Consider the following 27,700-nt stretch of genomic DNA (forward strand, 5'->3'; position numbering starts at 1 on the left):
ATATTTCTATATTTCTCAATCTCCTCTGACAAGTTTTCTATATTCTGTAATTCAACTCAAAGAACAGAAAGCAAGTTAACAAAAAATAAATGGTCTAGCCTTATGTTCAAGAGGTCACGGGAGGTCAAAGGTGCTATAGGAACGAGAAGGACTTTACAATTATGCAAAGTGAAAATCATAGACATAGTGAATGTAATAACCCCTCTGCACCCTCTGCCCCCACAGGACATATTCACCTTCTACTCGTTTTGATCTTTATTTGCCTGTAAGGATTATGTTATTAAAACACACACATAGACATTAAAGGAAAGGCCGTAGAATAATCCACCCCCATTTTCACAGAGAACTCATCATCTCCGAAAACTATTTTCATGTTTCAAGGCGAGTGATTTGAGATGCCTCCTTTGTAGAGAGAAAGCATGGCCAAAACGGAGCAAGAATCACATTATGGAGTTTCTGTTATAACTTTAATATATGTTAAATATTCAGTTATAAAAAGTTTCCCTTTGCATTTGTAATTATAAACTGACACATTCATTTAAACATTGTCAACAAGAAGTCAGAATTCTCACTTTTTAATGCTTCAGTGGAAAGAAAGCCCTTAAGGTTTGACATCACACACACACACACACACACACACACACACACACACCTCATTTTAAAGATTCTATCAAGCCTTTCTTTGAAAATGAATTACTCTATTTCCTGATCCAATAATGCAGCCTAATGGCTAGGATACACTTGTTTTTATTCTGTAATAATGTGAACAATTTTCATTTTCTCTTTTTATTTCATACTTGTAAAAACACAAGATGCTTTCAGTAAAATAGAGAAATTAGAAAAACAATGGCTGGTTAAAAATGAAATCCAGATCTTTCTCTTTGTTTTCCCCATTTTCATAAAACGTATGCTCTATAAACAAGAGAAAGGGTCAAACAAGCTGGTTTCCAAGAAGCCTCACCCTTTAAGCAGAAGACACCCAGAGGGGGATGTGAATAAAGATTACCGTATGTGTGCAGCCGTAATTCTGTAATTAATTTGTTTTGAGCTTTGTGAAAAGCATGCTGACAGAAAGAGAGGGCTTTGTCGTTTTCACCAGTTATTTTATCCTAACTCTCAATCGCCTGAGCCTGTTACATTCTTTTTTCCTAGACTGAATACTGTACTTATTGGCTACATTCCGTTTTCTTGTTTTTAATCCTCTTTTATTAAGGTGACTATCCAGACAAGCATACGTCAGGGGGGTGGCAGTGCCAACACAACCTTAAAGCTTTCTTTTCTGTTCCCAAAGCCACGCCTCTCCAAACAGCTATGGAATGCCCTAACATTTAAATAATAAAAGGATCTTTGGCGGAGGAACTGCCCAAATCAGACCATCAGTGGTCTCTACCACTAGGTTAGAATATTGCTGGACATCACCCAGCTACATCATTGAAAAGGTTGGATGTGATTTGAAGGAGAAAAGAAAAATGGAGCTGAATTTAGGCAGAAAATGTTGGGAGTAAGTAAGCCATAAAGGAGTACAAAAATGAGACAAGTTTTTAGACCCCTGTTTTTCAAAGAAGCTTCTGAGGGATTAGAAGGAATGATTTCATGTATGCGAACATGATCTATAACCATGTCGTTGTGTGGACATATCGAGAAATATAAGATCAGAGACAGACTTCAAAATAGAACCATCCATTTCTTTTAAACTACTCTGTATCTCCTAAAAGGATTACTAAATAGATAAAATAATATGAAAGGAGGTCATACATCTCCAATTATAAAAGAAATACGATGGAGAGAACTTAGTAACTAGCAAAGGCGCAAAAAAAAAAAGATTGAAATTATGCTAATTGTCTACAGCCATACCACTCTGGATGCGCCCAATCTTGTCCGAAATTATGCTAGTCATTGTATTTGTGTATGTTTCCTTCCAGTTGTTTTTGTATTTGTTTTGCACATAAATGTGGATATTGGAAGTCACAAATGTGAAGTCTGTCAATATGTTGTTTGGTCCTCAAGAGTGTGTGTGTGTGTGTGTGTGTGTGTGTGTGTAAAATCTTAAGTCTTCACCTAAAAAAAGAAGGATTTCTGTCATCCTTGAATGAAGGGCAAGATCTGGTATAGTTATGGGTTCCACCCATTATGGCAAGAATAGATTGGGTAGGACTCCTGCCCCCAGAGGCTCATCTCTCTAGCCAGCAGCACTCCCGCCTCTGCATGCTGTTCCTTAATATTGCTGAATTTCCATTGCCAGTAATTACACATTTTTACAGTATAGATAGATTTTTTTCAGTAAGAGTGAAACAGGCCTTCAGTAAGAGTGGGAAACAGGAAAGACTGGTGGTAGAGGGAGGAAACATAATTGTAAACAAGAATGAAGACTGAATATTCCAGAAAAACTGGAGAAAGGAAGATTGTTGCATTTTAATGAACATCTTCCTTGCCAGCTTCACTCACTATGATACTTCTGTGGACTCTTGGCAGTTGAGTTTACAGTCCCTGGTAGGAATACAAAATATTGATAATATGTTATATATAACATACTATGCCCTGCATTTTTTGCTTATTTAAAAAGTCTTTCAAAGATATTGCACCAAAACATGTTTTTTTTAAAGCATGGTTTTAATAGCTTCATAATATCCCATTTTATAGTTATAACTTTGTAGGCGTAGATATTTTTAATGTACCTTAAATTGTTGGACATTTAGGTGGCCTCTAATGGCTCATTAATATCATTAGTATTACAATGAATATCCTTCTACATAAATCTTAAAAGCCTTTGGAAGTGAAATTTCTGGGTCAAACAGTAAGAATATTTTTCAAAAATTTTTGGCATTCATTACTAAATGCCTTTCTCAACAACTAGTTTAAACATTCACCAGCCATATATGGGTGGGTCCGTTTAATTGTACCTCATTCTGCCATTAGGTATAATCACTTAAAGATGTTTACCAATTTGATGCGTAAAACACTGTATCTCGTTGAATTTAACTTATACTTCTTGATTCTTACAGAGATTTTATGTTCACATTTTTGCTTTGAGAGAGTATGTATGAATGACGTGTATGAGGGTTGAGGCAGGGGTTGTTGCCTCCTATATAGGACCAATTAGGGATGGATGTCTACAAAGGAAAGTATGAAGGCAACCAGGTGGTCATTAGATTACGATAGTTGTCTCAGAAAGGTGGCTGAGAAAAGTGGTTTTTAAAGGGAGATGAGGGATCCCTGGGTGGCGCAGTGGTTTGGCGCCTGCCTTTGGCCCAGGGCGCGATCCTGGAGACCCAGGATCGAATCCCACGTCGGGCTCCCGGTGCACGGAGCCTGCTTGTGTCTCTGCCTCTCTCTCTCTCTCTCTCTCTCTCTCTCTGTGACTATCATAAATAAATAAAAATTTAAAAAAAATAAATAAAGGGAGGTGAATGGATGATTGGGGAATCTTTGGAGATCTAAGAATAAATCTATGGTTTCTGCTTCTACCTTGACCTATGAATTAGATATGTTCATGGGAAAGTCTTAGTGAAATCACCATGCTCATTAACTTAATCATCCATTTGAATGACATTTTGACCTTAAAATTCTTTACCCTTGTTTCTGATTGTCACCCACCATATATTGAACAAGAGTAACTCTAAAGAGTTTGGTGGGTTTCAAATCTTGTCCCTGCCACCGACTCACTTCAGCCATCATTTACCTCTTTGTGTACCTTAGTTTCCTTGCCTGCAAAAATGAGGACAAAAATAGTCTGCCTTATAGGTTGTTATGAGGATTTAGTGAGTTATTTTTTGTAAAGACTTTAGAACAGTATCAGGTACATAGTAAGTGCTATAGGATTGTTAAATCAATGCAATATTCCTCTAAATTTCCCTTCTGGCCCTTCTACTTATAACTGTGTCTCAATTGTTTAGTGATCTAAAGAAATGCTTAAGTACATTAGAAGAAATTAAGTATATTAGGGAACCCTTCACAATATTTTGTAATCTAAATGTAATCTTTGGGGAGTACCCTTGGATTTTCGTATACTGAGATATCTTAAATTGTGGCAAACTGGCAGCTGTGTTTTGTTTTCCTCTCTCTAATGAAGAATAAAATAGGAATTAGAGGAACCAGTTGGAGCTGTGTCACAGGCAGTTAGTAATTTCCAAACTTGCCAGTCAACAAAGAATTATTTTCGGTGAGCTCGAGTCCCAGTTTTTACAGCATTAATGTAATTATAAGTGATTTTAAAATTTCTCATCAAGTGGTGACTTACGGAATCTCTGACATCGGTTGCCTATTAGGTTAATTGATTTTAATTTTTAACCTTTTAGAAGAGTTTAGTGTATTTTTGTTTCATGAACAATATAAATAGTTATAGTTTCTATTCACCCCAGATCCTACAGGGCTTCGTTCAATGCAGACTCTAAAACTATTCCTTAAAAGTATCTACAATAATTGTTTTTAGAATTGTAGCGTACTTTGCATCAGTACTTCTCAGTACTGCACTCAGAGTGGTGCAGGTCTGTAGATTGTAACCAATTGCAAACAAAGTTTATAATTAGAGGTAAGAGTTCAAACATGCATAGCAGTTCTATAACTTTATGCCTATTAATTCAATAATTTAAAAATGGGATTTGTACTTTGTATGCTTTGTTTGTTTTTCCTAGTAATTTAATTAAATATGATATAATTGGACTGAAGTATTGGACCACAATATATTGGAAACAAAAAAGAAAAAAAAAAGAAAGAAAAAGAAACATGGTTCTTCACCATGGAGGGAAGCACAGACTTGCCTAGTAGACTAATGGGAACCTGCTTTGGCATCCTGACGGATCATTTGATTGCCAAATAAACCCTTTATACAATCAAATATTATGCAATATGTGTTTGTTGTGGTGGTTACCACTTTACATTAAATTGCCAAGTTATGAAGTTTTTAAATCTGTATCTTCAAGTGACTTTTCTGTACACCTCAATTCCACCTAAGTCTGCTGGGTTTTGATTCAGGGAGAATGATGGAAGGCTTATCGTTGCCTCTTAGTGATTCAAGGGCGATATCCCTGGTCAGGCAATCCCTCTCCAGGAGCAGATGCTGACACTGCTTCATTGACTGGAAACTTGGCAATTGTGCTTGACTTTTCTCTGCAACTCAGATATCCCTTTCAAAAACCAATGAGGAGTCCTGTCTTTAAGCACACAAACGCCAGAGCAATCTGAAACTGCCATTTAAAGAAAAACAAAACAAGATGATAAGATCAACGTTGCAGGTTTTATTCCCTGGCCTGGGACCCCAGGGACTATCTGAACAATACAACCTTCTTCTGGGCATTCCTTTGTCCCTGTTGGTGTAAGCCGTGAATCCTAACAAAAGCAGACTGGAAATTCAAAGAAGGGCATTACACAGCTTTGAAAATCTCATCTTCCATGGCAGTACAGGAGTTAAAGCTTGAATTTTCTTTTTTTTTTTTTCCCACTGTATGTATCAAATTTGGCCTGTGATTCCTTTGCATGGCATGAAAAGCAGCCGGCTGGGTGTGAGTCTCCTCTCCCTTTCTCACTTGTAAAATATGCCTGGCAAAGACCCCACATTCCCCTCCCCCAGCTTTAATCCATTTTGCCCTCCTGTTCAGCTGACTAAGGCTCCAGATGAAAAAAGCATTCCTTCCCAATTGCTAGAAGGGCTTCGCATCAGTAGAAAATATTCAGTATATATGTTAGACCCCCAGTAACATGTTTGGCCTTTCCCTATACTTAGCAGGTTTTGTAGCTGTCTCTTTAGAGACCCTTTAGAATTTTTAAAAAATAAATAGCAGGTTTGTGTGTGTGTGTGTGTGTGTGTGTGTCCCATAATAGCAATTCTCAAGTCATTGACGTAGCATCAAAACACACATCTCTGTTCGCAGGCTTTTCATTGCATCAGGTGTTGTGAGCCAAACATGGAAGCACTTGAAATTCCATTCAAGTTATATTCATTTATTTAAAGACAGAAGAAAAAACGACCATCTTTGGAAGTTTGTCTCTACAGACATCATTAAAGTGAAGATATGTACAATACACATTTTATGTAACTGAAGATTAATGGTTAACTATTCAGGTACAGAATTCCTTACAGCAGGAGCTGATGTGTGGTGCAAGAACAAAACACAGCAGCTGTGTTAACTGCCAAGTCTCTCTGTATAAAATAAATATAATACAGAGACGCTGCCCAATTTACAAAACGTCAGCTTCAGTCCATCTGAGCATATCAGTGCTACCAAAAGTTAAAAATGCATTCAACTAGCCAGGCTTAAGACAAGAAGCCTGGGTGGCATTTCCTAATTCCCAATATTGATATCCAATATCTAATAAGATACAAGCATACTTTAATCATATCCCTGCTTTGCTGAAAAAGCAATCCCAATGTGGCTTTTTATGTTTGGCTTGTAACTAATACACGAGAAAAGCTTTAAGAACATTTAAATAAACACATTTTGATGCCTACTTGATGATATCAGGGTGCCTTTACAGACCACCACAAATGAAAAATAATAATCACAGTGATCTTGCTATTTTTATTTAAAAGTCCATCTAGCCTAGAGCTACCGGATTCAGCAAATAAAACCACAGGGTACGTAAAGTTGACATTCGGGGCGGTGGAGGGGGGAAGCAAGTAATTGTTTATTAGTAAGTATGTCCCATGTAATATTGGGGGGGGTGTATAACACTAAAAATTTACTCGTCGTTTCTCTGAAATCCAATTTTAAGAGAGGGTGCTATATTTTATCTGGCAACCCTCGTCTATCATCATTGCCACACTATGGTTTGCTATGAAAAGCATGCAAAGCTGGATCCTATTTCCAGGGTCAAGAACAAGTGCTGGAGTTTCTGAGCTCCCTCCATCTGCCAACTTTAAAAACTCTGGCATATCAACAAGACCAGGAAAGCTTCTTTAACAGAAGCAGAATGCATTTCCAATTAGTCATTTCAGTTTCTTATAGGGAGAGAGGGACCTTCCCCACTTGAGGAGAAGTTAAGAGCTGGCAAATAAGAAAAGGAAAAATCTGGGACAAGCAGAAGGGGAAAGAATCTTTATCAGGAAGTTACAGAATTAGGAATAAGTGTAAAGGAAAACTTTCTAAAAGAGAACAATTATTTAGGATAATCATATTCCTAGGAATCCAGAGACAGAGAATGAGAAAGAGGATATAAAATGTGTAATTTTTCCCTAAAGGGAAACATTTTAAAATATATTTTTTTATTTTTCTTTATTTTTAATTTATTAAGTTCTTGACTCTTGGGAAGTTAGACATTTTGTGGGAGAGAAATTTTCTGAGACATCATACCTGCTTTCCAAACCTCTGTTCAATAGTCCGTCTAATATTTCTTATTTGCCAGCGGATGGAGAAGGCCTGTTTTCTTTTGTTCTTTGGCTAATTCACACCTCCAGGTGCTTCCTGCTTCTCTAACATAGAAGATGAGCTTCCACAGATCTCCAGCTTTGGCTCCAATGACATTGACCACGCCCATGTGAGATGCTGTAAAACCTGGGTAGCTTCATGCTTGCTGACTCTCTCTCAGCATTTTTCAAGGTCTTCTGGAAGGGCCTGGGTCCAGTGTGAAATGCAGACTCCTGGGCTCCTGCTGTTGTCTCTTTCCTGACATTTTGCCTTTCAATCTGCTTTTCCGGGTGACTTGAAACTCAGTATCTGTGGAAAGCACGGGCTCATGGGGCTTGGCGCTTTCCTTTGTTTGGATGGAAAAGGTACAGACAGTGGGGTTGCTTTTTGTTTGGATTTGGGCTTGGGTTTCTGTACTTGGAAAGAGGAAGGGGTAGCACTGGGACCTTCAGTTGTGTGAAAGGGAGAATGTTGACTCTTGGGCTGGTAGTAGCAGGACAATTCATGAGTATTGCTTTATACGGATTGGATTCTTCTTTAACACATACGGGCCATTCCCAAGAGCCAACCATTGAAGAGCCATTATAAGCCACGACAAAATAATCTGAGTTTTTAAAGGCATACATTTATCAAAATAGGAGAACAACACAAATCAAACTAAAACTCATACAATGACACGGAGGAAGATTATATTTTTTTGGCCAAAGTTTTCACAAGGCTAAGCTTAACCTTTGTGTTTTATATACAGACATTTTATTATAGTTTTTCCTGAGTTATAGATGAACAGTTGGCCCAGTTTTGAACAGGGCAGTATTTTGGTTTATTTTTAGTGAACACCCTCACAGGTGAAGGTGGGCAAATCATTCTGATGGGCTTTCTCTTAGTAGGAAGGATCCACCTGATACGAAGCTGTTCAGAATCAGGAACAGAGTGCTTGGAGGAAGGGGAAAAGGAATCCGTGATACACAGGCAATGTGGAATTGCTCTAGAGGGTATGTGAGAAAACACTTGGTCCTCAACATTAAGAAAGCAAAAGCCAAAATATTCAGCTTGTTTTGGACTCCATACAACCTTTAACAGATCATTCCTCTCCCTCATCACCAAGTACTTCCAGGAAGTGGATTTGCAAGTGTGTCCTGAATGCGAGGGTCTCTCTAGAGAGCCCTAGAAATAAACGCATGAGGTTGAAGCAACCCCTCTTACCCATCCCTAACCTGATCCCAGCCCCAGTCCTACCTCCCAACAGATGCTTTCTGCTTGAACACTCCTCTCTGCTGGAGGGAGGGCGCACCTACAGTGCTGGTCCCGGGGGCCCTGGGGTCCCATAGGCACACCTTCTGGGTCCCACACCTCCCCCAAAGGGTGACTAGCCCTGTCAGCTCAGGCCATCTGTTTACTCTCTGCCTGCCCAAATGCCCTCAGCTGCATTCACAAACTGGGGGTGCTTCTGGCAATTTACCTCATTAATAAGTTAGTCGTGAGGTCTGAATGATGAATATTCCTAAAGAAATTAGAGCAGTTCCTTCTACCTAGTAATAAACTTTCACTCGTAATCTTTCTGTACTGGAATTTGGTGCAGATTTTTTTTTTCAAAGGAAAGTTTCTACCACCTTTAAAAAGTTTTTGGAAGAACTTATGCCTTAAAATGTTATTTCTAGTTAATGAGCATGCTTTTGTCCTTTGACTGGAAGCCAGGTCCCTCTCCCTTTCACCCATTAACCCTGAACTCCAAGAGTTAAGGACTCTTTCCCTTTCTTTTCCCAGTTCTGAATTCAGGGGTGTGGTGGGTTAATGATATAAGGATGATGTCATTACAGTCACAGAAACTATTCCATTATAACCTTTTGTTTTTTCCTTTGCTAACTTCCTAAAGGGAGAAACATTTTACTAATTATCTAAGCATTCGAAGCCCTTTGGAGGTACACTCTGCATAAATGCTATTATTATCACCCACATTTGGTGAAGTCCTGGGGATTAGAAGTGTTATGTACATGTTTACACATTATTATGCTGTGGCCCAAGATCCGCAGAGGGACAGCAACACAGCCCAGGAAGAAACGTGAAGCCCCAAAGAGGCGATGGTTTTGGTAAAGGGTATGACCTTCTTTTTAATTTCAGCATAAAGATGATTGTACTTCTAAAGAGAGTCATTTACAGCCATTAAGGAAAGTGTATTTGACTGTAGAAGAACAAGTATAGGTCGGCTGAGTGCTGCAAATTTTAAGGATGGGGCCCTTAGAGAAAAGGAGGATGGGGAACGGATTTAAAATGCTCTGAGGGGCATTTGGAGTTGACTAGAACTTCCACATCTTTCCCTATGGAGATTCAGGAAAGAACAGAGATCTCTTGGAAGGTTCAGCCTCAAGGCAAGAGACAGGAGCCCTTCCTCCTGGCTGACAAAGATTATGGGTAGTAACGTCATCACAAAATTGGAATCGTATCTTGTTCCCTTTACATCTTTACTTTTCCTGGGGCGGGTGGGTGGCTCAGTGGGTTAAGCATCTGACTCTCGGTTTCGCTTCAAGTCATGATCTCAGAGTCTTGGGATAGAGCCCCGCCCTGGGTTCCATGCTCAAGGGGGGAGTCTGCTGGAAATTCTCTCTCTCCCCTGCCCCCCCCCCAAAAAAAATCAATCCTTAAATCTTTATTCTTCCTTGTTGGGCAAGTCCCTGGTTGGTGCAAGTGTGTCCTTAACACCCCCCTAACACCAGTTAAAATCTTTTTTCAACCAAGAGACCAAAAGCCCTAGATCAGTGCCTCCAGCTGGCTTATGTGTCTGGGTAAATTGTTTTATTAGGCCAGTGAAGCTGATTCTCCATTTATGGTAATGCTCTTAAAAATTCCTTTTAAAATAAATGTAAGAAAAAGAAATTTGATAGAGAATGTCCAGTAAAGCTCATGTGGCACGCAGCTAGGAGGAAAATCTTGGGTGACCTGAGAGATGGGGCTCAGGAGCCTGCGTAAACTAGATGATTTCAAGGTCCTTTATCTCCAGAGTCCTGCCAGGACAGGAGGAAGAGCTTCAGCTGTAGAGTCTTAGCTAGAAGGGGGGGAGGGTGTGGGAAAAGGGGGGAAGGGAGCAGAAAACCGTTGCTTAAGAGGCAGTGCTTAGGAAAATAAGAAATCTGTACACTCACAAAGAAACTCCATCAGCAGAGAGGAGAACAGGAGATGCTAGAGGAGAATAATCCTGCTCTTGATATATATGTATGTATATTTAACATCTGCTCTGCACAGTCTCAGATGATTATGGAAAGGATGCTCAGCTTTAAAGAAAGGACAGAAGATATACAAGTTGAGGGAGAAAAGCCCACACCCTTCCCCCTTGTTCAGAGAAATTCTACATCCCTGCCTTCGTGCTATTTACAAACAGAAGAAAGAAAGAAGGAAAAAAAAAAAGCGGTGCAGTAAAATCACTGCCAGAAAACACACAGTACATTCGAGCTTGTTAGCAGCCCGATCCCAAATTACTTTTTTAAAAAAACAAATCCTAAAAAATTTAAAAAATTAAAAAATTAAAAAAATTAAAAAAACAAATCCTAACAGTCATGTAGTTACAGCGTCTGAGGGAAGCTCTGAGCCGGATGCTAGCGTCCCAGAACCCAAGCCACCAAAAAAAAAAAAAGGAAGAAAGAAACCTTAACCAGTCTTCCGACAGGAATTTGAAAGCAAAATCTGCGAGCCAGGAGGGGTGCCCCAGAGGAGGAGGCTGCATGCAGCTCGCCGTAATCTGTAAATGATTGCTGCTAAAGTCTGGAGGCTTCAGGCTTGATCTGTGTTTGTTCCAAAAGAAAGCCAAGGAGGACGGTGTTAATAAAGAGAGATTTAACCGAGAGCTGTGCTTGGAATAAAGTGGGCTACAAAAAGGTCAAATTTGATCAGTTGGAGCAGATTACAGGGGCTTTAAAAGGTGGTGTGGAGAAATGAGCCGGGCGGGGAAGTAACCTAGCGCAGGACCGCGGTGGGGGCGGAGGGCGGCCGGGCCGGGCCGCGCGGGCTCCTCGCTCCCGGGCCAGGAGGGGGGCAGAGCCGGCGCCCCGCAGCCCCGCCGCCCCGGCCGGCTCCCCCGCGCCCCGCGCCCCGCTCCCCGCCCGGCCTGCGCGCGCTCCCGCCCCCGGACCATGGTGTCCCTAACCTCCGACTCCGAGCCTCTCAGAGACTGGAAAGTTTTAAGGTAGGCCTGCTTCTCTTTCTCTCCGCGGGCTGGCCCCGCTCGCCGCCAAGTTGCGCCCCGCCCGCGGGGCAGCGGGTGTCGTCGGGGCCGCGCAGCGCAGGGCGCGGGGACCCGGGCGGACCCGAGACCCCGTGCGCCCACCGAGCCCAGGGCGCGGGGACCCGGGCGGACCCGAGACCCGTGCGCCCACCCAGCCCTGGGCGCGGGGAGCAGGGCGGACCCGAGACCCCGTGCGCCCCCCGCCAGCCCTGGGCGCGGGACCCGGCCGGACCCGAGACCCCGTGCGCCCAGCCCAGGGCGCGGGGAGCAGGGCGGACCCGAGACCCCGTGCGCCCACCGAGCCCAGGGCGCGGGGACCCGGGCGGACCCGAGACCCCGTGCGCCCACAGAGCCCAGGGCGCGGGGACCCGGGCGGACCCGAGACCCCGTGCGCCCACCGAGCCCAGGGCGCGGGGACCCGGGCGGACCCGAGACCCGTGCGTCCACCCAGCCCTGGGCGCGGGGAGCAGGGCGGACCCGAGACCCCGTGCGCCCCCCGCCAGCCCTGGGCGCGGGGACCCGGCCGGACCCGAGACCCCGTGCGCCCAGCCCAGGGCGCGGGGAGCAGGGCGGACCCGAGACCCCGTGCGCCCACCGAGCCCAGGGCGCGGGGACCCGGGCGGACCCGAGACCCCGTGCGCCCACCGAGCCCAGGGCGCGGGGAGCAGGGCGGACCCGAGACCCCGTGCGCCTACCGAGCCCAGGGCGCGGGGACCCGGGCGGACCCGAGACCCCGTGCGCCCACCGAGCCCAGGGCGCGGGGAGCAGGGCGGACCCGAGACCCCGTGCGCCCCCCGCCAGCCCTGGGCGCTGGGACCCGGCCGGACCCGAGACCCCGTGCGCCCACCGAGCCCAGGGCGCGGGACCCGGGCTGACCTGAGACCCCGTGCGCCCAGCCCAGTGCGCCCAGCCCAGGGCGCGGGGAGCAGGGCGGAACCCGAGACCCCGTGCGCCCAGCCCAGTGCGCGGAGACCCGGGCTGACCTGAGACCCCGTGCAGCCAGCCCAGGGGAGCGGGGACCCGGGCGGACCTTGGGCCCCGTGCGCCCAGCCCAGGGCGGCAGGATCCGGGTGGACCTGAGACCGGGTGCGCCCAGCCCAGGGAGGCGGGAGGCGCGGGGAGGCCTCCGCCGCGGGAGGCGGTGCGGGGCGCAGGAAGGGGCCGGCATCCCCGGAGGGCGCTCGGTGGGGGAGCCGGACCCTCTGGGACTTCAGCTGGAGAAGGCAGATTTCTTCCAGAAAACTCTGGTGAGAGTCTGGGCAAACGCACATGTTGGTGCCTCCTCTCCTCCCCTTCCCAGGTCTAATTGAGAAAAGCCAGTCTTAGGAAGATCTCAGCTGACCCTAATAACCGAATGAGTACAAATGATGTGCTCAGGTCCTCTCCGACTGCCCCTAAAAAGGTGAACTCTGACCTCTCCATCTCTCAGAGGCCCAGGAAAATTAGAACCCAAGGAGCGCCAAATGGCCGAGTTCGCGCATCGCCCCCACTTGGGTGTGCGCCGACCCCTTTGGTAGAGTTCACAATGAATTTTAGGTTTAACTTCACACCAAATGCTATTTCCCAGCCAAAAAAAAATATATCCACTTTGGGCGATTTTTAAAATGTAAAAGTGTTGAGTTGAGAAATTTTTATTAAAGGTCGTACTGTGGGTCGCCTGGTTTGGCTCAGTGGTTGTGCAGACATCTGCCTAGGGCTCAGGGAGGGATCCTGGGGTTCTGGGACTGAGTCCCACATCGGGCTTCCCACAGGGAGCCGCCTTCTCCCTCTGCCTAAGGTCTGTGCCTTTCAGTGTCTCTCATGAATAAATAAAATCTTAACAAATAAATAAAAGGCATTCCACACAATGTCATGTTGTCCCAAATACTTCTCCCTTCGGCCCCCAGACATGGTTCCACTAGAACCAAACCAAGACCCAAAGAAGGAATAGAAGTGTGTACCTTACTGGGACATCTTTTTCCTGATTTTTATCTTGTATTAATTAGCTATTTCCTTCTTAAGATTTCTCCCTTAGTGTTTGTTGCCTTGAAAAATAATATTAGACATAATAGAAAAGAACAAGTAAAAGGAAAAATGGCCAATCTTTATTTTCCTTATTTAAGATTCTTACATCTTGTTTTCTAGAGCTTCCCACTATACATGGACATCATATAGTACCTGCCATTTTATAATATGCCCTTTCTTTAAATACCAAACATATTTCCATGATTTTGCCTGCCCTTCAGAACCATAATTTCAATGACTAAAGCAACGTGGTGTTGGTGTACCTTATTTTACTAAATTGCTCTTTTTCTTGAAAATTTAGATTGTTTCCAGCCCTTGATTTGTATGAACAACAGTGAACATCTTTGTGTTTATAACTTTAAAAAAAAAAGTGTGTTTTAAATACTCTTTAACTCAATTTATTTGGAAACCACTGTCTTGAAAAGATATGCTTAAGCTATTAGTAATGTGTTGGTAGTACTTAACTTTTTGGAAGAGTAAGGAAAGGGCAGAAAGTTGTTTTTTTTTTTTTTTTAAATTTTCTTACTGAAAGACCACATTAACGGGATGTAGTATTTCACATACTTGTCATGGTATTTAGATTCCTTAAAGGACTTCTGAGGGCCTACAATACAACTGAAACAACTCTCCCAAGAACTGGAGGCTCAGTGTTAGCAGTGGTGGTGATGCAAGGTTCTGGGTGTTAAGAACAATTAGAAAGGTCTTTATCATGCAGATGGTGGCTGCAGGAAGTTCGTTGTTCAGGAGCTGGTGAGACCAGGTGAAATGCACTGGAGTGCTGCGGGAAAGATCTAGCGGTTACTGGGGTTCAGGAGAGGTAGAGTGTCCATCCAGAGCATCAGGAAAAGGTTCCTGAAGTGGGTGACATTTGAGAAAGGTTACTGAAGGATCCGCCCACATAAGTTTTTGCTTTCATTCAATAGCCCCCCAAGATTTCTAGCTGAAAGGGCACAAACATTTTTTATGGGTCTGTGATATTTTCTTCTGTTTGTAGGTTTAAATGTTATTTTTAATCAAGTGATGGTAAAGTACTTCTGTAAATGTTCCTTTGATGCGGCTATTAGAATAAATTTTATTGTCCTTTTTTCTTTAACTGGATGTAGTGACCTTCTTTAAAAGTTGAAATATTTAAGAGTGCTTTTAAAAAACATTGTTTTGGGTGATCAACTTATTAACGAAATTGCGCAAGTGGTAAGGTGGGCCCTAGCTCCAGGAATGTGTTTGACCAGGATTACAAATTTTGGCAGTGCAGCTGTCCAAAGGCCTTTTGAGACAAGGATCCGGGTCTTAATCCATTTAAAACTCAGTGATAATGTAATGTTGTCTTCCCCCCCACAAATGTGTGCCTAACATAACGGAAGTTGATTTTATGCCTAGAATAAGTAAAGCTCCACACGCTTGGACTGACAAGTCCTGAGAAAGAGAAACATTTGTACGTTGACCACTTTGGGTGCCCCAGGTTCATTCTGTCCACACCTCTTCTTGGCAAGCGTCATTCCATCAGTTTTTAATTGTGTTTGATCCCTTCTTTGGGAAGGAATTATAAAGGAGCTAGTGTTTATGAACAGCATCTTGACTTCCATAATTGTGTACAATGAGGCTAAATCTGATTTGTTGAACCATTCACTCACCAGCAGTAAGTGGCTGCCTAGCCTATGGGGGAGGAGCAAAGATAGAACATGACCTTATAAATGGTATAATGTAGCAGGAGAATGAAGATGTATATGCTAATGCCATACAGGGTCATGTGTGGTATGCCAATAACATGCTTTAGGAACCCACATGTGAGAGAACCTATTATAGTACAGAAAAGGAGCACCATTGCTGCCCTTGTCTAAAAAATGAACAGAATGCTTGGTATATACTGGCAGAAAGGCTTTCAAACCCGCATAATCTGGAGTATTTTCAGGCATTTGTTCCACTAATGCGGCCTGGAATCCTGCCACGCCTCTTGCTCCTGAATAGTGATTAAGACACAATTTTTAAAACTGCTTACATCACATTGTAGTGTTTCAACCTCAGACCTAATGGTGGGACCCGAGGTCAAGTTGTAAGCCTTTCTCAAAAACAGCCTGGTTGATGTCATTCCATCCTAGGTCCATTTTGTCAAATGGAAAAAATCCAGGAATAGAGCTGTTGGCTGTTCTACTGTCAACATCAAGGGGCATAACTTCTACCAAAATACACGGCAACCATTCTCAACAGTAAGAGACTCCCCTTTTGACCATTGAGAAAGTGCAAACATAAAAGCTTCACTCAAAAAATCAAAATCCTCTAAATCAAAAAAATTCTCTTAGCACACAGAAGAGGAAAAGGAAGTGACAATGAAAGGGACAAGCCTGGTGATATGATTAATGTGGGATTTAATATTCACTGATACTTAAGGAAAACGAGTTGGCAGTTGAGGGAGAATGAACAGGGTGGAGCTCTGTGCTCTTGCCCAGTCCCTGTGTCACTGTTGCGGAAGAGTCTAGAAAACCCCCAATCTAGTTTATTGAGCCCAGAAGATGAAGTGATAAATGAGGTCATAGAACTCATCAGTGGGACACGTCTCCACCCCCCCATCATCCGTGCTGAGGGGTGTGTTCACTACCTTGAATTCCATTTCCATCCCTCCTCCCCTGATTTAAGATGCTAAACCCAGACCTGTCCTCAGAGCTCCCAGATGTCTCCTCAGCATTGCCAGTTTGTGTCCCAAAGATGACTCAAGGTTGCAAACTGTGCCTATAATCTCCCCCCAAGACCAGGCTCCTCTCCCGTGCTCACAGGCTTATGAATCACATGGCTCTCCAGCCAGGTAGTCAAGTCAGAAAGCTGCGCATCCTCCCAAATCTCTCATTTCCCTCTCTTAATTACCTCCTTATGAGGTCGTTTTATTTGGCTCAGACCTCCACACCATCTCCTCCTAACACATTTCTCTGCTATCATTCTTGCTCTTGTAGTCTCTTTTCTACACCAGAGGAATGAGAACACGTGGAAGGCCATCAATCAGATTATATGACCTTCCTATTTAAAAGCCTCCCTTATATTCTTCAAATAAAAGCCAGTGTCCTTATCCTGACCTGCAAGACCCCATCTGACCTAGCCTTCAACTGCCCCTGCAGCCTACCTCCTCTCTCTTTCCCACAGCTCCTCTTCCTCCAACCTCTCTGGTCTGCTTTCTCTTCCTCAAACAAGCCAAGTTTAAATTGGCTGTAGGATATTTGCATAAACTACTCCCTTTCCTGGCCTGGAAATCTTCTCCTTAGCTGTTTGCAGGGCAGGATGCTGCTTCTTATTCAAGTCTTAGCTCAAATGTCATATCCTCAGCGAAGCTTTCCCTGACCCCTGTGAAGTCACCCAAAAGTAATTCTCTGGCATATCTCTCCAGTAGGCTGAACCATATAAAGTTGCCAGCATTCAGCCATTTTAGCCTATAAAAATCTTAATTTTATGTAGTTCAGTTAATATTCTCATGGTAACATCCATACCTGCTATTTTCACATCAACTTATTTATTCCCTCTCTTCCCCATTAGAATATATGGTTTGTGGGATAATGGTGTATACCCAGGACCTAAGATATTTCCTGGCATGTAATAGATAATGAATGAAGAATGAATAGTCAATGTTTGCCCCCCCCTCCCCGTTATCAACTTTACACTCCATGAGGCCAAAGGCTTTGTGTATTTTGTTCACACTCAAATGCCAGTATTTTCCATAATGCTAGTGATAGGTCATGTGGGATGAATTAGTGAATTTGAACAAATGATTCCTAACTCCAAGTTGAATAATCTTCAGGTTCTCATTCCTGTTCTAATCTGGATTTGATAGCATGAAACATTTTTAATTCAGGTACCTAGTATTGAAGCAGAATTTATTTTTTCTACACAAGAGAATGATCTATATCAGGGGTTGGCTGAGATAGTAGATATTAGGTTTTGGGGGCCCCACAACCTCTGATGTAACTACTCAACTCTGGCAAGGTAGGGTGAAAGTAGCCATAGGCAATATGTAAATGACTGGAGCTTGGATGTGATGGGATAAAACTTTATTTACACAAACAGGCCGTGGGCTGGATTTGGCCCATTGGCCATAGTCTATCTCTCCTTTGTTATCTAGACTAATGATTTGACTAACAAGAAAATAGAAGTGGTTTTGACTGATGTTTTCAAACCTCACATGACAAAGTGCATATTATAAACTTGCCTCATGATTGGGAAAGAAATTTAAAGGAGTCTTAGTGATATTTCAAAGGTCAGATATGTTTTAGGTCATGAGCAAGTGACCTCACAAAGATGCGATTATGGTCTGGAGAAGTTTATGGATTGCCATATCTCTTAAATGTTTGGATGAGTCTTAAACTAGAACAAGATACACTTTTGCCTGTTCCCTTACAGAGTGTGTGAGAAACTCCCATTAATGAGAACAGCACATGTTGATGGAAAAAAATAGATCAGATCCTGACATGTTTTAAGTAACTGCTTGGCCTCGTTTCTTTTTTCATTGCTTTCTTGAGCTCATTTAGGAGACCTTCCCCTTTCACATGCCTGATAAATCTCCCAAGATGAATTCCAAATTCACAGAGGAAAACATGCTCTGTAATTTTGAATGAATGCCATGTGTACATATTCCTCAGCTCACATGACATGACATCTTGGAGATGCATGGAGAGGGGAGAGGTTATGTGGAAGCTCTGTTGGTGTCCACTGAGGGTTGGCTGGCCATCTGCAGATGAGGGATTAGTCCCCTTACAGGGTGACATAAGAATTATTCACACTTTCCATGTGCCAGGCTTTATGCTAAGTGCTTTATACTTAATAGCTCATTTAATCTGTGCAACAGCCCTATGAAGTAGGTGGTTTAATGGCTGCTCCATTTGCCAAAGTGGACTTGGGTTTTGCTAACTCAACTTTGAAGAGCCAGAGCACTTACAAGATGATGTCATATACTGTCCTGACCTAGCACCTTTCTTTGGTACATTGGTAACTTGATGAAGCATGTTGCCTTAACTATGTCTCAGATGGGAAAAAATGTGCACCACATCATTCTTCCTTTTCCCTTAGGGAAGTCTGAAGAATTCTGACCCAGTTACTGCTGGGTACTTAAAAAAAAAAAATTGCAGAGCAGGGGGGAAGTAGGCTATGAAAATACAACATCCAGTAATAATTCTCTAGGTGGAATGAATTATGTGTTTATGAAAAGTGAATACAAGACCCAGGCCTTTTAAATAATTTATTATATTGGAGAATAATCTATCTTTCACAAATCATGACTAACGTAGCCCATGACCTAACTAATAATGACAAAGGTTATTATAAAAATCACATAAAAATGTAAAGTAGAGAAATCCTGTTATCTGTTGGGTGGATGCTACTGCCATCACATTATTTTCTCATTTCAGCATTGAAACAAAACCCAAAAAACCCTGGTGAGTTGTTTCCACTCCATTGACACAAATAATCAGTAAAGAAATACTTGGTATGCCCCCCCCCGCCAAAAAAAAAAAAAGAACAACAAAAAAAAACCACACACAAAAAAAACCCTGGACGCATCTGTTTCACTTGTGGGCTGAACTAGCAAAGTATCCAGTAGAAAACCAACAAGTCCAGGTCATTTGAAACATAGGGGTGCCTGGGTGGTACAGTCAGCTGAGCATCAGACTCTTGGTTTTGGCTCAGATTGTGATCTCAGGGTTGTGAGATCGAGCCCTGCCTAAGGCTACTCACTCAGCGTGGAATCTGCTTGAGATTCTTTCTCCTTCTCCCTCTGCCCCTCCCTGGACTAAAATAAATCTTAAAAAAAAAAATAGAAACAGGAAAAAATTCCTCCTGTAATCAGATAACATCTCCCAAAGGTAGGAGACCACAGTGAAACTGTTTTCCCAAAGTGGAGAAGAATCACATGGCACTTTTATTCCATCATTTGGGAGTAGAAAGCCGAATTTGCCACTTACCTGCCGACACTCCCACACAGTGCTCAGGCTCAGAGTGTCAGATTACTAGAATCACATGCTGTAAAGAATGCTTAAGGAGAGGTCTGGGGTACAGGTGTCCTGTCTGTTCTCATGCAGACCCTTGCTTCACCTCCTCTCTCCACTTTAGTGCAATGAGAGAGGGACTGATCACTCTCTTCAAGTCTGCTTAAAAAAAAAAAAAAAAAAAAAAAAGAAAATCTGCCCTCACCCCAAGCACCATATTATTCACAGACATGGACTATCTGTCTTTTTTACCACTGTCTCCAGCAAAGCCTAGTCCTGACTTCAGTGTGACACTTCCTAATTTCAGCTGAGAATTCTCCCCCCTCCCCCCCTGTGCCTTCCCACCATATCCCACCCGCTTCTCAACAGCAAGAACGATTTTCCTTCTCCTCAATGATCATAGCACTGAATCAAAACCTTAGATCCTCAAATGCAAGTGCACATTTTTCTCTAGTCCATGACATTTATGTACATCTCCGTTCCATTAGCAGGCTGAGAACTCCCTGAAGATGGAGGGAGGTCCACGTCCGATTCATCTTGGCATCCACTTGCATCCTTTCTATCACAGGACAAGGCATTGTGCCGAGCCAGTATTTGCACAGACATCCATACATTCCTCATTTGTAAAATGAGAGACTGAGCCAGATTATAGCTCAGGATCCCCATCTATAAAATTATACGATCAATGTGAAGTAGAACAAAGAGGCCTCCTCCCACAGGATCCACCTCCAAGCCATACCATGAATCCTTCTCCTACCCTGTCGAGTTTTTCTTGCGGCAAAGCAATTCTCTTTATATTGATCCTCATTTTCTTTCAAGGCTCTTTTATTCCCAGTCCTTCTGTAGAGTTGATGGCCTAAACTGCAAACCTGTTTTCAGATGTTCTGTCTCTGAACCAGGGCTATAATGTAAATCAGCTGTTCCAGGGATGAGCGTTGCTGACACGTACAGACATTAGCAATCATATGACGGGTCCCGTGGGGCCGGATATTGCCATCTATCCTGGTTGCAGGTGCTTCAGGTAGCCACGGCTTTGGAACTCTGTTTTCATTTTTCATTGCACTAGTTTTTCATTCTTATAGAGACACAAATGTCTCAGCCAGAAAGAATTGTCAGAGGCCCATGGAAAAGGCAGCTTTATATATTTTATCATGTTTTCTGGTGGGTAAGTGAAAGATTTTTGTAAACTGGAAAAATGCTGCCCTCATTTAGGTTTGGTATTTACACATGGAACCTAGTGCTTCTTCTGAGACATCACACGTGACCTTTCTTTTCCACCGTCATTGGCATCATTATTGACCATCACAACCGTTATCGAGTGCCCCAAAGCTGGAAGGCCCTTGCCGCCTTCCCCAGGAAACACAGGTGCCGAGAAGGTTTCTTCTGCCTAGAGCTCCTGAGCGTAACTTTGCCTGATAACCCTGTTCGAATTGGCCTCTTGCCTCGTGAGAGCTTCCTCAACATTTAGTTATGACTCTACAGGGATGTGGTTGAAATGACTCCTTGACTCCACGTGTCCTTAATACAGAACACTACCTTAGCTTCAGCTGTATAACAGGTTTGATCAGGTTGTGATCAGCACAGTAAGACTACTTCACATCCAACACAGAGTTAGGGACCGTTTGTCCCTGTGATGACAACTTGGAAGGTCTACTCTCTTAGCAACGTTCGGATACGCAGTACAGCGTTATTAGCTGGAGTCTCCATGCTGCACATTCCATCCCCGGGCTTACTTATCTTATAACCAGAAGTTTGTACCTTTAGAGCCCTTCACCCCTTTGGCCCACTCCCATCCCCGTAACCACCCTCTCCCCCACCTCCGACAACCACCAATCCATTCTATTTATGAGTTGGGTTTTGGTGTTTTTTTTTTTTTTTTAATCTACATATAAGTGAGATCATATGGTCTTTGTCTGACTTAATTCACTTAAGCATAAGGCCCTCAGGGATCCATCCCTGTTGTCACAAGTGGCAAGATTTCAGTCTTTGTTATGGCTGTAGAGTATTCCATTCTGTTTCCATTCTGTATCTGTATGATGCGTGCACCCACACACCATATATATACCACACAACTTCTTTATCCATTCGTCTAAGGTTATAGTCTGTATTTTTTTTTAAATATTTTATTCATGAAAAATATTCTGTATTAATGACACCTGGAAAAACCCCTACCTTCCAAGGAGTCATTTCAACCACATCCCTGTAGAGTCATAACTAAATGTCGAGGAAGCTCTCATGAGGCTAGTGACTGTGAAGTAGAATTGCTAGGTTGTATTTTTTTATTTTTCTATTTTTACTTTCAGTTTAAGTTTCTAAGGAACCTCCATAGTGTTTTCCATGATGGTTGTATCAATTTACATTCCCACCAGCCATGCGCAAGGGTTTTCTTTGCTCCACATCCTCGTGAACTCTTGTTTTTGCTTCTCCTTTTGATAATAGCCATTCTGGCAGCCATGAGGTGATACCTCATTATGGTTTTGACTTACATTTCCCTGATGGTTAGTGATGTTAAACACCTCTTCATGTACTTGTTGGCCACGTGTGTGTCTTCTTTGGAAAAAATATCTGTTCAGATACTCTGCCCATTTTTAAATTGGGATATCGGGGGGGGGGTTGCTATTAAGTTGTATGAGTTCTTTGTATATGTTGGATATAAACCCTTTATCAGACATATTATTTGCTGATATTTTCTCCCTTTTGGTAAGTTGCCTTTTATTTTGTCAGTGGTTTCCTTTGCTGTGCAGAATGGAATGTGCTTTTTTAATTTTCTTATCTTTTCCTTTGGATTATAGAGTAACTTCCATGAAAGCAGAAATCATGTCAATGTGCACATTTGAGTGACATAAAAAATGTAGTTCTGTTACATAGATGGAAAGTAAGATTGGGTACCATTCAAAGGTATCATGGTCAGGGAACCCAAGAATGTTTGGGTCCTGATATTGACCTCAGCTGCCCTTCATGTATAGGTTTCCAGTGGGACTGAAGATAGACCAAGATGGAGCCCATCATTTTTCTCAGTTGAGGATCCTGAAAACCATTTGTTTAGCAGTTTCTTCGTGGGGAGAGGCTGGAGAATTCTATGATAGTTAGCCTCCCATATTGCTAGTTCTGCCAAACCCAGACCCTCATGGCCTGAAAGAAACAAGGACAAATTGAAGCAAGGTAATAGCTTATAATTAAATGTAGCTTTGCCTCAATACCCCAATATGTATCAATCCAGTGAGCTGGGCTGGACTATGTAGAAGATCCATTTTAACCCCCAAATATAATCTAAATTGTCCCAAATAACTCCTGCTCTATTCCATATTGAAACCTCACTCTGTTAGTAAGGAATGTTTCAGCCACAGGTAACCAAAAACTGAATATTTCAGCTCGATTTTACATTGGCCTAAACCAAGGGTTGGCCAACTTTTTCCATAAAGGGCCAGTTAGTAACTATTTTTGGCTTTGCTGACAAACCATATGGTCTCCGTCACAACTACTCCACTCTGCCATTGTAGCAGCAGCCAGAGACAATATATAAATGAATGTGGATGGCAGTATTCCAGTAAAACTCTACAGAAACAGGCAGTGGGCTGGACTTGGCACACGGGCCATAGTTTGCTGACTCCTGGGTTAGCCGAAGGACTATGCTCCACTGAGTTTTAGACCTTTCGGAGCCAAGGCAGCCTGGACAGCAGTAGGGAAACTGAACTGGAGAGGGAGTAACAAGAGAGAATAGGTTTCTCTAGATGCTGTGTGCTGAGCTGGCCAAAGCTGTACTGAGTTTTGGCCCCTGGAAAGGAGAGTATATAAGGAGTGAGGGAGGGATGGCTGGACCATCTCAGACCCAGGGTCACTTTTCACTTTGGCCATCCTGAGGCAAGAAACAGCACATTTTGCCTTTAAAGTCAAGACCCTACACTCTCCCCACCTGTCCTTGATAGTGACCTGGGATCCCATCAGTCCATAACATGAACGCATCCCTATGGGGAAGAGGACAGGTCGGGAGATGAGACGGAGGAAGGGAAGAAAAAAGAAAAGAGGATCTTTGCAAAACCTGCTCTACAAGGATTACAGGACTCTGTGGACAAAAGGCAGATGGGTTAACTCATTGCCTGATGCCCAAGAGAGATAGAAAATGACTCGTAAAGAAATAGCATTTGATTCTTGATGCCTTTGGTCTGTACCCACTATTGCTGTCTTCATCACCATAGAATTGACCTATTCTTTAGAATGTGGCCATGCAATTTAGTATTAAACAAAAATAAATCTCATGTATGGAATGAATGCTAGATTGAATACTTGCATGATCATAGGAAGCAGAGATTTAGCATCTCCTGGAAGCCCATATTTCCTGCTTACAGATAGGTAACTCTGCCTCCACCATGATGGGTCATTCATCACAGTCATTGCAGAATAAGAAGAGTATCTTTGCAGAAATTTAGGATTAAGACCTGGCCCTGGGGCCAAATAATAGGGCTTTTCCTACTTCCTGTTGTGTTGTAGGGCTCTTCAGAGAGAGATCAATCAGTTAAAGCTCACTATGAATTTAAATCTATGTAATATGACCTCAGAGAATTTGTATTCGAAGACTTCCAATTAGGCTGCATGGAGTGGGGGGTTGGGGGTGGGAACAGAAGAATCCAGGAATTAGAAGTCTGGTGAGGCTCTTGGTATCACTGAAATCCAGCCCCGTAGGTTCTGTCTAGAAAGACCTGAGTCAGGAACACTCCTTGGTTATGAGAGCTCTCTCCACTCTTGACTCTTACTTAATAAATTACCACTTCACAATAAATTGCCATTAAATTACCAGATCAAAAGTGTCAGTTTCCCTTGTCAAAGGAGTAGAATTGCACGAGAGCATGGGGCATAGAGGAGACCACTGGAGAGGAGAGTGGTTTGAGGCACAATCTCTTTTTTTTTTTAATTAATTAATTAATTAATTAATTTATTTATTTTTCAGGTACAATCTCTTAAAGGCTTTAATTTCATTTATGACTTCTTCTTGACACCTGGGCCACCCCGGATTCTGCTCAGGTCCCCTCCCTGCTGGCTGCCCGTCACCTCCTCCTTCCCTGCTGACCCCGCAGAACAGGGGCAGGTTTCATTTCTGGGCACCTGGCATTGCTGATGACGGGCAGAAAGTGGCAGGAAGGAACAGCTTAATTTGCTCAATTCATATTTCTGCAGGAAAGGAAGGAAAGGGTCATTGTTTTCATCTTTGAAAGAGGGGGTGAGTGTGTTTGAGGCAAACAGATCCTGAGAACTTGGATTTGGTTTCATTAAAAACCAGTAACTGAGCTGGAGAGTAAGAACCCGTTTCCCTGGCTCCCAGACTAGATTTGCCTTCCTGTCTTCTCTCATTACAGGAGGCAGGCGGCGAAGGTGGTTTTCCACTTATTGAACATATCTTGGGCAGAGCTCTCATAAGGGAACTAGTGTGTTGTGCTTCCGAATCCTGGTTTTAAGCTCTGTCTGCAATCAAGCAGAGCTCTCTAGAGGATAAAGCTATATTAAGCTTTAATTCTCTAGTTAATTTTTTTTGTTTCCATAAAATTGGTTCCCTTGTCTTTTACTTATTCTCTGCAGGTCACCATTCAGCAAATCAGCAGAATCACCCGCACTCTCAACGAGCCCATTAGTTAGATGGGGATCAGAGAGAAATATTTTGCATATAAACCATAGCGTAGAAAAAGAGAGAATAAGAGGATTTGCAGTCCTTGACTCTATTTCATAGCTTGGGTTTTTCGCCCCAGTAATTGGCTTAAATCCCTTTTGATCATCGTTTCATATTTTTTTTTTTTTTTGGGCACACAGTGGTTTTTTTCTTCATAAAAACCATGACTGGTTTTTTAACTTGTGGTAACCCTGTTCTCTCACATAGATCTTTTACTTTCTTTGACCCCTGCGACTGTATTTGCTCTGAACTTTAATCTCCAGAGTGTGAAATAAAAGTTTAAACCACATCTCGAGGCGCTAAGTTTCTGCATTTGCCATTGGTACACGCAGAGACTTCTGTTAATGTGAGTTCAGATGAGGGAAAAACAATCCTGTTTTCGAAGGTCATGGAAAATACCCCAACGTTTCACAGATCCACTGATTTGCATTTTGATTTCTCTTTATATCTGATTTTAAAAAATAATTGGAAGCAAATTTGGTTAATTTTGTGTTGTAAGGTGATTCTGAGAGCTGCCTCTCTGCTTCTGGCTTTAGATAAACCTCTGTTTAAAAAAGTTATTTGCTGAAAACCTAACCTACCTGATTATAGCAATCACGATGTTTCAGGTATACTGAATGTATTTTGCAAATGCACAGTTTAATTATGACAGTCTCTGTGTCCCTTTTCCTATAATTATTTTTCTCTGCATTATGCACATACTGAATAGCCAAAGAGCTGTCTGTAAGGAGGAAAATGAATACGTGGAACATTAAATGTCCAGCTAAGTAACGACAAGCCTCTGTGCAGATATGGAAAACGAGTCCTATCTTAAAAATACAGTCCATTCTTCAGAGGGGCCTTGGATAAACAAACTTAGTATTACTCAAGCTGATCATATGGCACTAATTTGCTGCCTTGCTTTTCCATTAAACTCTCCGCAGGTGACTCCATATAACAACTGAGTTTTAGTATATTCCAGATTCAGGTAATGGATTAAAGTTAAGCAGATATTCTTTTAAAAAGACAGCATGTAACCAGAGGTTGTAACTAGAGTTTTCAACATGAAAACCTCTAGTACGGGAAAGATAAAATATGTTAATATGCACTATCCTGACTCTTCCTGAAGAATGAAAATTGGGAGTTGGAATAGGAAATTGCAAGTCTGCAGGTCAGAGTTATGTGGTGTCAGCAATGCAGACAGGTGACTTGGAAAGTGGTTCCGGAAGATTCCAGATGGTACACAGCAAACACAACAGGCCGGCGGGGTGGGGCATGGGGGGCAGAGGTTGAATGAAGAGAATCGATGTTTCATGTGAGTCAGAAGACAGGCAGTAAGCGCATCTCTCTATATTACACTCTGAATTTTGGGCAATAGCATTCTAATGGAGTCAGATGATGTTAGTGAACCTGTTGCCTTCCTCAGAATTTCTTGTTCCATAGTTCTTACTCAACGACCTACCATTGCTATTATTTCTTGTGCATAAAACCACACACTTTCTTGGATTTCCTTGGAGGTAAATAAAATTCTTTTGGCAGTATCTATTTAGGAGCTACATTCTGAGGCTCTCAGGCAACATGTTATGAGGCGATCCAATGCCATGGAGTGTTCTTGAGACCTGTAGGCACATGGTCAGTGACCCTGACATCTGTTCGGCCTGGATGAGACAATCATGTCACTGGCATCGGGCATGTCGATTATATGTACAGGTGCCAAGAGCTGAGGACTCCAGCAAATCCAGCTTCCGAGCCGCTAATATAGTTCATCCAGAAGAAATGCTTCCTCTCGAGATGAGGCTCAGCTTCCATCAAAGACGTGATCATAGAGGCAGATGAGAAAAACCCAGGCAGCCTACATTCTGGGATCCGAAGTCGGTCCCAGCCTCCACAGCTCCAGCAAGGGGCCTGGCTTCTTCCATGTAGAGAGTGGGTCCACTGGCTTACTGTGTGTGTGTGTGTGTGTGTGTGTGTGTGTGTGTGTGTGTCTAGGGAGGGATGTGCTTGGCTGGTACTTCTAATAGCACATCCCTGGGTAGACTAACCGGGAAGCATCCAGGGTGGCAACAAGGGAGGAGTCCAGATTGGGGCTAATTGTGATGGGGGCACGTGTACCTGGTTGTGTGGCCCCTGGGAAGCCCTCCCTTGCTCTGAGCTGCTGTGTATTCTTATCTAGCAAATGGAGACGACTCCAGTCCCAGTACCTCTGCAGGTTGTCATGATAATGCGAAGCATTTTCCCAATTACCCTTGCTTTGGTTTTGTTGTACTTCCAGTCTAAGTTCTAGGTGAAGTTGTAGACTAACCTTGCAGGAGCATGTGAGATTCATAGGCTTAGCAAGGGGAAGGCCGAGTTAACCACAGGCAGAACAGGGCTCTGTGGTCACCCCACTTGTAGAGAAGGCATTGAAATCAGCCTGGCTCCGGGGCTGGAAACCACGACTTTTAGCCCAAGTTTCGCATGAAACTGCCCCTGCTAAGGTTACTGATGCCAACTCCAGTGGCCTTCCCGTAACCCTCACTGCACTTGAGCCCTTAGAGCTGTTAATATT

General features: G+C 43.0%; 1 protein-coding gene across 3 annotated transcripts in view; it reads left to right on the forward strand.

The window, feature by feature from the left end:
• CELF2 (CUGBP Elav-like family member 2) overlaps positions 1-27,700 on the forward strand; it is an 812,543-nt gene that overhangs the window by 286,171 nt on the left and 498,672 nt on the right. For 2 of the 3 annotated variants that reach the window (XM_055331570.1, XM_055331569.1), the window contains exon 1: positions 11,389-11,514. The exons of the other annotated variant lie outside the window; for it this stretch is intronic. In XM_055331570.1, coding sequence (XP_055187545.1) covers positions 11,462-11,514 — 53 coding nt within the window. In that variant the 5' untranslated portion in view covers positions 11,389-11,461. Of the gene's footprint in view, positions 1-11,388; positions 11,515-27,700 lie in introns of those variants that run through there. 3 annotated transcript variants of the gene reach the window in all.

The sequence above is a fragment of the Nyctereutes procyonoides genome, unplaced genomic scaffold (genome assembly GCF_905146905.1).
Source record: "Nyctereutes procyonoides isolate TBG_1078 unplaced genomic scaffold, NYPRO_anot_genome, whole genome shotgun sequence".
Classification (NCBI taxonomy): domain Eukaryota; kingdom Metazoa; phylum Chordata; class Mammalia; order Carnivora; family Canidae; genus Nyctereutes; species Nyctereutes procyonoides.